Source organism: Hyla sarda, chromosome 11 (assembly GCF_029499605.1).
Source record: "Hyla sarda isolate aHylSar1 chromosome 11, aHylSar1.hap1, whole genome shotgun sequence".
Lineage (NCBI taxonomy): Eukaryota > Metazoa > Chordata > Amphibia > Anura > Hylidae > Hyla > Hyla sarda.
Genome location: NC_079199.1, coordinates 99,689,980 through 99,702,854, shown reverse-complemented (window position 1 = coordinate 99,702,854; position 12,875 = coordinate 99,689,980). Strand labels below are relative to the sequence as shown.

The 12,875-nt window shown below is 43.0% G+C and overlaps 1 protein-coding gene across 2 annotated transcripts in view; it reads right to left on the bottom strand.

The window, feature by feature from the left end:
• NES (nestin) overlaps positions 1 to 12,875 on the bottom strand; it is a 33,278-nt gene that overhangs the window by 17,036 nt on the left and 3,367 nt on the right. For both annotated transcript variants that reach the window (XM_056547336.1, XM_056547337.1), the window contains exon 2: positions 4,487 to 4,611. In XM_056547336.1, the coding sequence (XP_056403311.1) occupies positions 4,487 to 4,611 (125 nt within the window). The remainder of the gene's footprint in view (positions 1 to 4,486; positions 4,612 to 12,875) is intronic.

Genomic DNA, 12,875 nt, shown 5'->3' with positions numbered 1-12,875 from the left:
TAAAAACCCAAAAAAATCTAAAACTTGGTTATAAAATTGAATGAACTTTTACTAAATTCCACCATTTTAATAATTTCCAAATAGAAAGGAGAAAAAGGGTTTTTGTGCCCGTGGAGGATCACACACGCTGGCTCTTGAGAACCCCCTTAGCCCTTTCATTTTGCTCCACCGCTCGATTTATATTGTGTGACACAAGTAGCGCAATGACATAATGGAATGTCTGGGGAGTGAAAATGTTTCACTTCGGTCCCTGTGGTCAGCATTATGATGCTAATGAACGGCCCGCTTTTGTTAAATACCATCTGGAAGACCGAGAACAAAAAAAATTTAAACTAAAAGTGGGGAAGAAATTTTGTTGTTGAGACCAAATTCCCATGGATGAAATGGGATGAGGAACTAGAGGCAGGGATGTATCCATGGGGGGGGGGGGGGGGGATGGGGGGGTGGAATCGTATAGGCAGGATAATTGTATGCGATGTGAGTTTATTTTGTAATCCTGAAATAAATAAATATAAAAATATATAAATATATCATTTATATTGTTAGGATTTTTCCCTTGGGATAGCTCTGGGATCGTCCTTGACACCGCCACAGGATATGTTTCCACTTCAATCAGCAGACAAGCAACAGTACTTTATGCAAGTCCGGCCCCTCGCCAGCTTTATTAGACAGGTTGCGGGATAAATAAAAACATAAGACAGGAACAAACAAAACCCTAGACCGTCCAGTCACTAACAAAACAATCCAGCGTGCCCTGACTATCAACTGGTGGGCTTTTCCCGGCCAGTTAAACTTATGCCTCCTGCAACCTTCTACTCACTGTTCACAAACAGCGTTTGCAACCTCTTGTCTGTGTGTCTCGTCCACATCACTCTTGGGGCCACTCACAGCTCAGGCTGTGTGTTCCTCATCAGGACCCCTGCCTCCCCCCTACAGCCACCTTGCTGTCTTCCGGGGGAGATCCCCAACTATTCTGCCTGACTTCCTTTTAAACACACTTTCCCTTTCTGCTACCTCATTAATTTGGCCACAGGTGGAGGTTTCTCCAGGGTTGGCTAGGGAAATATACCCTTCCCTTGCCACACTGTCACAATATATATATATATATATATATATATATATAGCAACAGGAGAATACAGCAGCACACTGCTAGCACAAAGATATAGATAAAACATGAGTATATAGATGCAACATGAGAAGCTACTCAGCTATGGTGGAGTAATGAAATAGTGAGATACTTAGCTTGCAATTTGGCGGCCAAATAGCTTGAACCGTCCCACCACGGTGAGGTGATCTCATTGGGATGGACCCTACACTATGAATATGCCTCTGTGTGAACAGATCAGCAGGCATTGCAGGATCTGGAACATCCAAATCACCTTATATACACCTGATAGAGGTGGGTGGGGTGCAATATATATATATATATATATATATATATATATATTGTATGTGTATATATATATATAAGTTTATAAAGATAATGCCAACTACCATATACAAGTTAATTGGCTGCAACATCTGACAAAAAAAATAAAATTTACACTCCCCAATTTACCCCCCAAAAAAGCAGTGTTAAAGTAGTACTCCAGGGAAATAAAACGTTTAGTGTGCCAGATTTTGAATCAAAAAAACTTTAAAAAAAATAAAAACGCTCTCTGTTTTACTTGGAAAACCCAAAATGGCGCTTATCCTTTAAAAAAAAAGGGGCGTGCCCCCCCAAAACAGGCAACAATCACAACAAATTGACTAATGTTCCTGAATAAAATTATGCAAATGTTATTTTCACATTGAAAACACTCCACTCCAATCTAAGTAAATACTGCAGTCGGCATGTTCTCCTCACTAAACGGTCCTGTCACGGTGATTGCGGGGGTCCCAGAAGTCGCTGGATTTCCGTGGCGGAAGACATCATGCCACACCCCCCCATTCATGTCAATGGGAGGGGGCTTGACGACCCTTCCCATAGACATGAATGAAGGGGGCGTGGCGTGAAGTCACATCGGGGGCTTGGCGCCAAAACCCAGCGTTCTAAACATACTGTTTAGAATGCCGGTGCTGCACAGAGATCACGGGGGGTCCTAGCAGGGAGACCCCCGCGATCAGCTACTCATCCCCTATTCTGTGTATACGGATTAAAAGGGGTACTCCAGTGGAAAACATTTATCTTTTTTTAAAACAACTGGTGCCAGAAAGTTAAACAGATTTGTAAATGACTTCTATTAAAAAATTCTTACCCTTTCTGAACTTTATAGCAGCTGTATGCTACAGAGGAAATTCTTTTCTTTTTTGAATTTCTTTTTTGTCTTGTCCACAGTGCTCTCTGCTGACACCTGGTGCCCATATCAGGAACTGTCCAGAGCAGGAGAAAATCCCCCATAGCAAACCTATGCTGCTCTGGACAGTTCCTGATATGGGCACCAGGTGTCAGCAGAGAGCACTGTGGACAAGACAAAAAAGAAATTCAAAAAGAAAAGAATTTCCTCTGTAGCATACAGCTGCTAAAAAGCACTGGAAGGGTAAAGATTTTTTTTTTTTATAGAAGTCATTTACAAATCTGTTTAACTTTCTGGCACCAGTTCATAAAAAAAAAAAAAAAAAAAAAAACGTTTTCAAGTTTTCCAGCGGAGTACCCCTTTAAGTTAATTTTCCTCAGGGATCTCCTTTAATATGTTCTTCTCCGTAATGGAGAATCCTATAACTGTGGTATTCGTGATTCGTGCCTGTCTTGTTTAGACAGTCACTCTGTATCGCCAGACATGTTTAGAATTCATTCGATAGCACTGTAATCTGTTATAAGCACCGTCGCTATGACAACTTAAAAGCTGCCGTCTATCTCTGTATCTTCGTTAGATGCCGGACATCCTGAACTCCTCCAGTTAACAAGCATTGGGGAGATTTATCAAAACCTGTGCAGAGGAAAAGTTGCCCAGTTGCCCATAGCAACCAATCAGATCGCTTCTTTCAGTTTGCCTTGTTAAAAATGAAAGAAGCGATCTGATTGGTTGCTATGGGCAACTGGGCAACTTTTCCTTTGCACAGGTTTTGATAAATCTCCCCCAATATGGCTTCAGCTTTTGTTGCCCGTGGCAACCAATTGCAGCTCAGCTTTCACTTTACCAAAGTGAAACTGAGCTGTAGTTGGTTGCTATGGGCGACAAAAGGGGCATTTCAAGAAACTATCTCCTATTCCAGTGTTTCCCAACCAGGGTGTCTCCAGAGGTTGCTAAACTACAACTCCCAGCATGCCCGGACAGCCGTTGGCTGTCCGGGCATGCTGGGAGTTGTAGTTTTGCAACAGCTGGAGGCACCCTGGTTGAGAAACACAGCTCTAATTACAAGATAGGGGACAACATGCTGATCGGTGGGGGTCCGACCACTGGGACCCTTACTATCCATGTCCCCCGGAATGTGGGTCCATTCATTCTCTATGGGGATTTGGAACATTGTGAGCTTAAAGGGGTACTCCGCTGGAATTTATTTTATTTTATTTTTTTTATTTTATTTTTTTATCAACTGGTGCCAGAAAGTTAAACAGATTTGTAAATTCCTTCTATTAAAAAATCTTAATCCTTCCAGTACTTATTAGCTGCTGAATACTACAGAGGAAATTCTTTTCTTTTTGGAGCACAGAGCTCTCTGCTGACATCACGAGCACAGTGCTCTCTGCTGACATCTCTGTCCATTTTAAGAACTGTCCAGAGTAGGAGAAAATCCCCATAGCAAACATAGGCTGCTCTGGACAGTTCCTAAAATGGACAGAGATGTCAGCAGAGAGCAATGTGGTCATGATGTCGGCAGAGAGCTCTGTGTTCCAAAAAGAAAAGAATTTCTTCCGTAGTATACAGCAGCTAATAAGTACTGGAAGGGTTAAGATTTTTTTTAATAGAAGTAATTTACAAATCTGTTTAACTTTCTGGCACCAGTTGATTTAAAACAAGAGTACCCCTTTAAAAGTGCTATAGAGAATGACCATTAGTTTTTGGGACTGTGGGGGTCCTCAACAACAATCAGCTTGTTATACCCTATCCCAGTGTTTCCCAACCAAGGTGCCTCCAGCTGTTGCAAAACTACAACTCACAGAGTGCCCAGGCAACCGGAGTTGTAGTTATTGAAACATCTGGAGGCACCCTGGTTGGAAAACACTGCCCTATCCTGTGTATAGGAGATTACTTCTTGAAATTAGAATACCCCTTTAATGTTATTATTTGACATTTTTGCGCTGTAATTTGTATCTTTTTACCTTTAAAGAAAATCGAGCAGGAAAAGGGCATGGACAGAATTTCCTCTGTAGCATACAGCTGCTTAAAAGTACAGGAAGGGTAAAGATTTTTTTAATAGAAGTAATTTACAAATCTGTTACTTTCCGGCACCAGTTCATTTAAAAAAAAAAAAAAAGTTTTCCACCGGCGTACCCCTTTAAATTTCAAAAATAAATAAATAGAAAAAATGGTGGAAATCTGCGCATGTAAATGGCCTCTTTACCTGTACGTGGCCACCTCCAGGCTGAGCGACATCTTGAGGTGCATGAGCTGCTGTCTGTCCTCCAGCACTTGGGCGATCTGGACCCTCAGGTCTTGTTTCTCCTTTTCCAAAGCTTCGATTTCCAGCTGAAATATAATGAGAATAATGGCGTTACAGACAAAATGGCGGCTCCCATAGGGCGTTTTTGCCTGTTTTGCCCCTATCCTGTACATTCATCATCACTTGTCATACAACACCGTCTGTCTCATTCCAGCACAGCTGCATCTATGTGCTTTATTACTGTAACTTGATCATGTTATCACCAGTCTGACTTTCCAAACCTTCCAGTGTTTAATGTCCAAACATCCTGACAATCCTGGGTTCTGACTTACTGTGAATTACAGCATGACCATCATCATCATCATCATCATCACCATCACCTTCCAGATCCCCTCGTCTAGCACTCAGATCCCTCCCTGCTCCATCTGCTATCTCTATGGGATCAGGATATATAGTAGTTATACACCCCCCCTCCAGCTCTATCTGTATACTGCTGCTATCGCTATGGGATCAGGATATATAGTAGTTAGACACCTCCCCTCCAGCTCTATCTGTATACTGCTGCTATCTCTATGGGAGCATGGTATACAGTAGATATACACCTCCCCTCAAGTTCCATCTGTATACTGCTGCTATCTCTATGGGATCAGGATATATAGTAGCTATACACCTCCCCTCAGGTTCTATCTGTATACTGCTGCTGCTATCTCTATGGGGCCATGATAAAAAGCATATATACACCACTATTAATGCTGTGTTTTAGCTGTTTTACTGAGATTTTCAGTGTAATTAGATGACCAGGTGCAGTGATCAAACACCACACCCTCTGCACTTATTTAAAGGGATGGTCTATTTTGGACACGTGTTCCGTATTCATGTCCAATCCATATGTCGTTAATGTCTAGAACAGTGTTTCCCAACCAGGGTGCCTCCAGCTGTTGCAAAACTACAACTCCCAGCATGCCCGGACAGCTTTTGGCTGTCCGGGCATGCTGGGAGTTGTAGTTTTGCAACAACTGGAGGTACCCTGGTTGGGAAACAATGGTCTATAGTATAAGAGCCCCTCCATAGATGATGGCGGCCGTGCAGATGGGCCCTTTAATGTCTGGGGGTCCACAAGATCACAGAGCGCTCAGGACCCTTCCCCTTCCCTCAGGGATCAGGAGGATCTCACAACATGTCCAAGTAATAAGGTTAAGTGACCGAAATTAACTTAAGAGCCCTAAAAGGATGAGCCATATGCCAGAGCGATCCATGAGACATCTGCTTCCTGCAGGGAGACATTATACAGGAGTCCAGTCCGCAGCCACAAGTAACCACAGTCCCAGTATTGTCAGTCACAGTCATCATCTGCCAAGTCAGCGTGGTCTGCATTAAATTGATCCCACATACTACAAGTCCCAGCAAGTCCTTAAGGTCTCTGCGTTACTGGTCACCTCCGTGGTCCCTGGCTGAACTGTATGGACTTTTCCACCTGTCTACCCTCAATAAAGCTACCGCTGTCTGTAACTTGTCGTTGGAGTAATTATTGCCCCCGTGCCTAGCCCAGGATCCTGCGGTATACCTTCAGGTGGTTATGGGGTAAACCACGCCCTGGCGTCACGAATAAAAGGGGTTAATGTCATCTGCCCTTTGCATCACACCCGATACCACACTATCATCTATCTATCTCATATCTATCTATCTCCTATATATCTATCTATCTATCTATCTCATATATATCTATCTCATATCTATCTATCTATCTCATATTTATCTATCTCATATCTATCTATCTCCTATCTATCTATCTCATATCTATCTATCTATCTATCTCCTATCTATCTATCTATCTATCTATCTCATATCTATCTATCTCATATCTATCTATCTATCTATCTCATATATATCTCATATCTATCTATCTATCTCATATATTTCTCATATCTATCTATCTATCTCATACCTATCTATCTCATATCTATCTATCTATCTCATATCTATCTATCTCATATCTATCTCATATCTATCTATCTCATATCTATCTATCTCATATCTATCTCATATCTATCTATCTCATATCTATCCATCTATCTCATATCTATCTATCTATCTCATATCTATCTATCTCATATCTATCTATCTATCTCATATATTTCTCATATCTATCTATCTATCTCATACCTATCTATCTCATATCTATCTATCTATCTCATATCTATCTATCTCATATCTATCTCATATCTATCTATCTCATATCTATCCATCTATCTCATATCTATCTATCTCATATCTATCTATATATCTATCTCATATCTATCTATCTCATATCTATCTCATATCTATCTATCTCATCTCTATCTATCTCATATCTATCTCATATCTATCTATCTATCTATCTATCTCATATCTATCTATCTATCTATCTATCTCATATCTATCTATCTCATATCTATCTATCTATCTCATATCTATCTATCTCATATCTATCTCATATCTATCTATCTAATCTCTATCTATCTCATATCTATCTCATATCTATCTATCTATCTATCTCATATCTATCTATCTATCTCATATCTATCTATCTCATATCTATCTATCTCATATCTATCTCATATCTATTTATCTCATATCTATCTCCTATCTATCTATCTCATATCTATCTATCTATCTCATATCTATCTATCTCACATCTATCTGTAGATTGTCAGCTGTTCCCTGGAGTATACAGATCCTCATATACATTGGAGGATCGGGAGGGGTCGGCTCCATTCATGTAATTGTTCTATAAATGACTCAGCTCCCCGGACAATTCCGGTTTTCTTTCCCAGACACATCTGTTCTGACTGTAACATATGGAACCCATCTCGCCCAGCGCTCAGGGACCGGACAGGACAGTAGCAGCGCTTCTTCTTCTTACTTTCTACTTTCTAAAATCGAAGAATCTCCGTCCCTGAATCGTCTTCTGTCGGACTGTTCTAGGACGGGTGGAGCAGACGCCAATATGGCCGCAGAGACTGTTTCTCCAGGGGTTGTCCTTCAGCTCTTCCACCACTGAGACAACATATATGTCATTCAGGAGTCTGGGAAAGCTGAGTGACACCTCCTGTGGGATCTGTAATGGTAGACACCACATTAGATGTGACTCAGCTTTCCTAGAATCAGATATAGTCGTGATTTTGGGCCATGATGCACCAAACGTATGTATCTCCTATTCCAGATAGATCCTATAACTGGGCTTTATGTGTTTCCCATTATAATAGCTGAAGTGACACCACAACTGCGCCCTCTAGTGGTGGGGTGTTAGGGAATTTTATATATTTTTACATTCTGATTCAGTCCACAACCCTCTGTCCATCCTGGAGAACCAAGTAAAAGTAGGGTCACCACCCGGCCGGAATTATACCGGCACAGCCATCATTTTGGCCGCCCTGACGGTATTTTTATATTAAAAATACCGGCAATGCAATGGGCGGTATTTATCCATCCAATCCTCCAACTCCCGGAATGTTGCACCATAACCTATACCAGTGTTTCTCAACCAGAGCGCCTCCAGCTGTTGCAAAACTACAACTCCCAACATGCTGGGACTTGTAGTTTTGCAACAGCTGGAGGAACCCCTGGTTGGGAAACACTGACCTATACTATATACTACTATATAGTCCAACATGCTGGGAGTTGTAGTTTTGCAACAGCTGGAGGCACCCCTGGTTGGGAAACACTGACCTATACTATATACTACTATATAGTCCAACATGCTGGGATTTGTAGTTGTGCAACAGCTGGAGGCACCCCTGGTTGGTAAACACTGACCTATACTATATACTACTATATAGTCCAACATGCTGGGAGTTGTAGTTTTGCAACAGCTGGAGACACCCCTGGTTGGTAAACACTGACCTATACTCCATACTACTATATAGTCCAACATGCTGGGAGTTGTAGTTTTGCAACAGCTGGAGGCACCTCTGGTTGGGAAACACTGATCTATACTATATACTACTATATAGTCCAACATGCTGGGAGTTGTAGTTTTGCAACAGCTGGAGGCACCTCTGGTTGGGAAACAATGACCTATACTATATACTACTATATAGTCCAACATGCTGGGAGTTGTAGTTTTTTGTTTGGGGCCGCTGCTGAGCCACAGGCTGTATCAGGGCATGCTGGGAGTTGTAGTTAGTAACTAACTACAACTCCCAAATTTAATTAAAAAATAAGAGCGATCAATAAGTCCCATCAAAACAAAAATGGTCGTGTTAAAAACTACAGATCGGGGCGCAAAAAATGACCCTCATACAGGCCCCGTATAGGGAGAAAGAAAAAAAGTTATAGGGGTCAGAATAGGCCAAAATTTCCCCGCATATGTGTATCCTGTGATGTCACGCATATATAATTGATTATGCAGATTAGCATGGCCGGTATTTTTTTTGCAAGAAAGGTGAAAGTGAAGCAACTTTATTTATTTATTCCGGGTTTCCTAGAAAGTGGTCGGCGCTGGATCCCACAGCTGGGGAGGATTACATGTGTTTGTACATAGCGCTGCACATGTGTAACCGAAGCCGTCATTATCTGGAATTACTTTTAAAGGGGTACTCCACTGGAAAACCCTTTTTTTTTTTTTTTTTTTTTTTTATTAACTGGTGCCAGAAAGTTAAACAGATTTGTAAATTACTTCTATTAAAAAATCTTAATCCTTCCAGTACTTATGAGCTGCTGTATGCTCCACAGGAAGTTCTTTTCTTTTTGAATTTCCTTTCTGTCTGACCACAGTGCTCTCTGCTGACACCTCTGTCCATTTTAGGAACTGTCCAGAGCAGGAGAGGTTCGCTATGGGGATTTACTCCTACTTTGGACAGTTCTTAAAATGGACCAACACTGTGGTCAGACAGAAAGGGGGGGGAAAAACTTCCTGTGGAGTATACAGCAGCTGATAAGTACTGGAAGGATTAAGATTGTTTAATGGAAGTAATTTACAAATCTGTTTAACTTTCTCCCACCAGTTGATTTAGAAAAAAATAAAACAAATGTTTTCCAGCAGAGTACCCCTTTAATGAACAAAACTATTTAAAGGGGATGTGCAGACGCTTACAATTAAAGTTGGTTGAAGAAACACAGTATGTGGTGTGCCCGCATTGCCGGTATAGCAGCGTCTGCCAACGACATTGGGGTAAGAGCTAAAACTATTCATGAAATTGTCTTTGTAAAGATCCAGGTGGAACATGCAGGAAGGAAGTCTGAGGTACAACAATGCCGAGTCACTTTAAAGGAGTATTCCGGCAACAGAAGACTTTTGAAAAAACAAAAAAGCAACAAAAAAAACACACAAAAAAAAAACATACTCACCCTCCTTACTCCACCAGAGACCCCCTTGTCTCCCTACTTGTCCAGAGCACATCCCAGAATTTGGTCTCCTGCTGGCCTTGCAGAAGTCCAAAATCAGGAAATGCAGTCTGAAGTGTTATGGGGGGTATATGCAGCCTTATCCAATCATAGCTCATCTCACACTGAACTGCTCTGCGCTGTGTGTGGCAGAGTGAGGGAGGAAGTTCTCCCCTGTATGGCTTCAGATGATGTCACGCCTGTTGGGGAACGCCCCTTCCCAGTCTGTGAATCTGACTGAGCAGAAAATACAGAACAATATCAAGGTAGAAAACTAAAAAATAATAAAAATAAAGGCCGGGGGTGGTTTATCATGATGGGGGCAGTGACCTGGGGGGATTAAAACATTTAACAAGGTAACAAACAGAGCTTATGGGGATGTGGAGCCAAAGACATCACAGGGGGATCCCTGAGGAAGTGAGGTAGGTGAGTATACTGTTTTTAATTTTAATAAAAGAAAACAATGCATATATCTGGAATAACCCTTTAAAGAGAACCAGTCCCTTAATTTATGCTGCCCAAATTGCGGGAAGCTTGTAACAAGTGCAAAGAGCGAGGTCCTGGAACACTATGAATTACTCTGAAACATTAAGAGAAATCATAGTTTGAGAAAGCCGCCGGGACCCTGTTAACTAGTCCTTAGAGCGGGTCCCGGAGGCTGCTCACTGCTCGTCCGGCCTTGAGTGACACCCTCCCTATACACAGGTATGCTATACACTAATGGGGAGCAATGTCTCACTCAGTGCCAGCGGGCAGAGAGCAGTCGCAGAGTCCGCCCCCAGTGCCTACTTACCCAGGTCCCGACAGATTTCTGAAACTATGATTTTTCTGAAACGTTTGAATGTCTCAGAGTAAGTGATAGTGTTTGGGGGGCCCCGATTCCTGCACCTGCTTCATGCTGCCCACAGTTTTGGCAACATAAAATAGGTGACTGGTTCCCCTTAGGGTAACCAACTGCGGACCACTGGTTTATAACATCTGCCCCATACACCTCACATCGCACCCCCTGTGGCGCACCACACTAACTATGGGGAGCGCTGATAGAGAAGACAGTAAGACTCAGGGGCGGCCAGCCGGCGGGGCCCCACATCCTGCCCGCGACTCCCTGACTACAGGAGCCAATATTTCGGGAACCACAGCACCGATTATAGTAAGTGACCCCTCTTGGCACTCCTGGTCACCCACACTATCACCCAGTGTATTTAGTGTGGGTGATCAGGGTGACAGTTTTCCTTTAATGGTTGCCATGGCTTAAGGCCCGATGCACTCTAACTCCACCCCCACCCCCCCCCCCCCCCCTACACCATTGGTATTCTATCTGATTGGGGACATTTCTTCTATGGGGCCTCAGATGTTTAGAACCTTCTAAAAGGGGAGAAGGTCGAGCTTACGTCCTGCTGTGTATGAGGCTTGAAATACATTTTCCCTCCCAAGTTCAATGTGCGGGGGATGTTTATAAATGTTTTGTCACCATACAGGAAGTATATGAAGATGTTTTTCATCATGGGAAGTGGTGGGACTGAACTCTTCTTTTTTAACTTAGCTCAGATGGATCTACGGTTCAGCGAAAGATCATTCGAGAGATGTGGTGGCCCAATCTAATTTTAGGCACCACCAAGGGAACCGTCAACGTGCCGACCAAGGGGACCATCAACGTGCCGACCAAGGGGAACGTCAACGTGCCGACCAAGGGGACCGTCAACGTGCCGACCAAGGGGACCGTCAACGTGCCGACCAAGGGGACCGTCAACGTGACGACCAAGGGGACCGTCAACGTGCCGACCAAGGGGAACGTCAACGTGCCGACCAAGGGGACCGTCAACGTGCCGACCAAGGGGACCGTCAACGTGCCGACCAAGGGGACCGTCAACGTGCCGACCAAGGGGACCGTCAACGTGCCGACCAAGGGGACCGTCAACGTGCCGACCAAGGGGACCGTCAACGTGCCGACCAAGGGGACCGTCAACGTGCCGACCAAGGGGACCGTCAATGTGCCGACCAAGGGGACCGTCAACGTGCCGACCAAGGGGACCGTCAACGTGCCGACCAAGGGGACCGTCAACGTGCCGACCAAGGGGACCGTCAAAGTGCCGACCAATGGGACCATGAGAGTGCCGACAAGGGGACCATCAACGTGCCAAACAGATTGGCTGCTTATCACACTTGGCTAGGAAATTCGTGACGATGTTATTTGTGCACTATATGGCGGTAGTATTTAGACACTGTATGGCTTTTGGTGAACAGTGAGTATGGACTTTGTATGGTGGCATAATACCCTATGGCCCATGTGGCATCATATTTGCAAAACTACAACTCCCGGCATGCCTGGACAGCCAACGGCTGTCCGGGCATGGCAGGGGTTGTAGTTTTGCAAAATGTGAAGGTTTGGAGACCACTGGTATTCACCACAATCTAGAGTTTGAGGGTGGGTTGATGCCCCACTGATTCCACTCGTCGGTGACACCAACTTGTCCATGGCCACAGGGGACAAGTCCTGGGGAAAAAAAGTGAGGGAACTCACCCAAAATATCACCTAAAGGTACGTAAACCACACCCAAAATGGGAAACCCCACACAAAAGAAATAAAATCGACTTAAATATATGGTTAAAAATGTTTTTTATTATATTTAATAAAGAGCATGCATACAGAATCAATCCATTAAGGGTATAAATACAATTAAAAAAATTTAAAAAAATAATATATAAATTAAAAAATATTTTAAAAACAATTTATTTATACCCTTAAAGGGGTACTCTGGTGGAAAACTTTTATTTTAATTTTTTTAAATCAACTGGTGCCAGAAAGTGAAACAGATTTGTAAATGACTTCTATTAAAAAAAAATCTTAATCCTTCCAGTACTTATTAGCTGCTGAATACTACAGAGGAAATTCTTTTCTTTTTGGAACACAGAGCTCTCTGCTGACATCACGAGCACAGTGCTCTCTGCTGACACCTCTGTCCACTTTAAGAACTGTCCAGAGTAG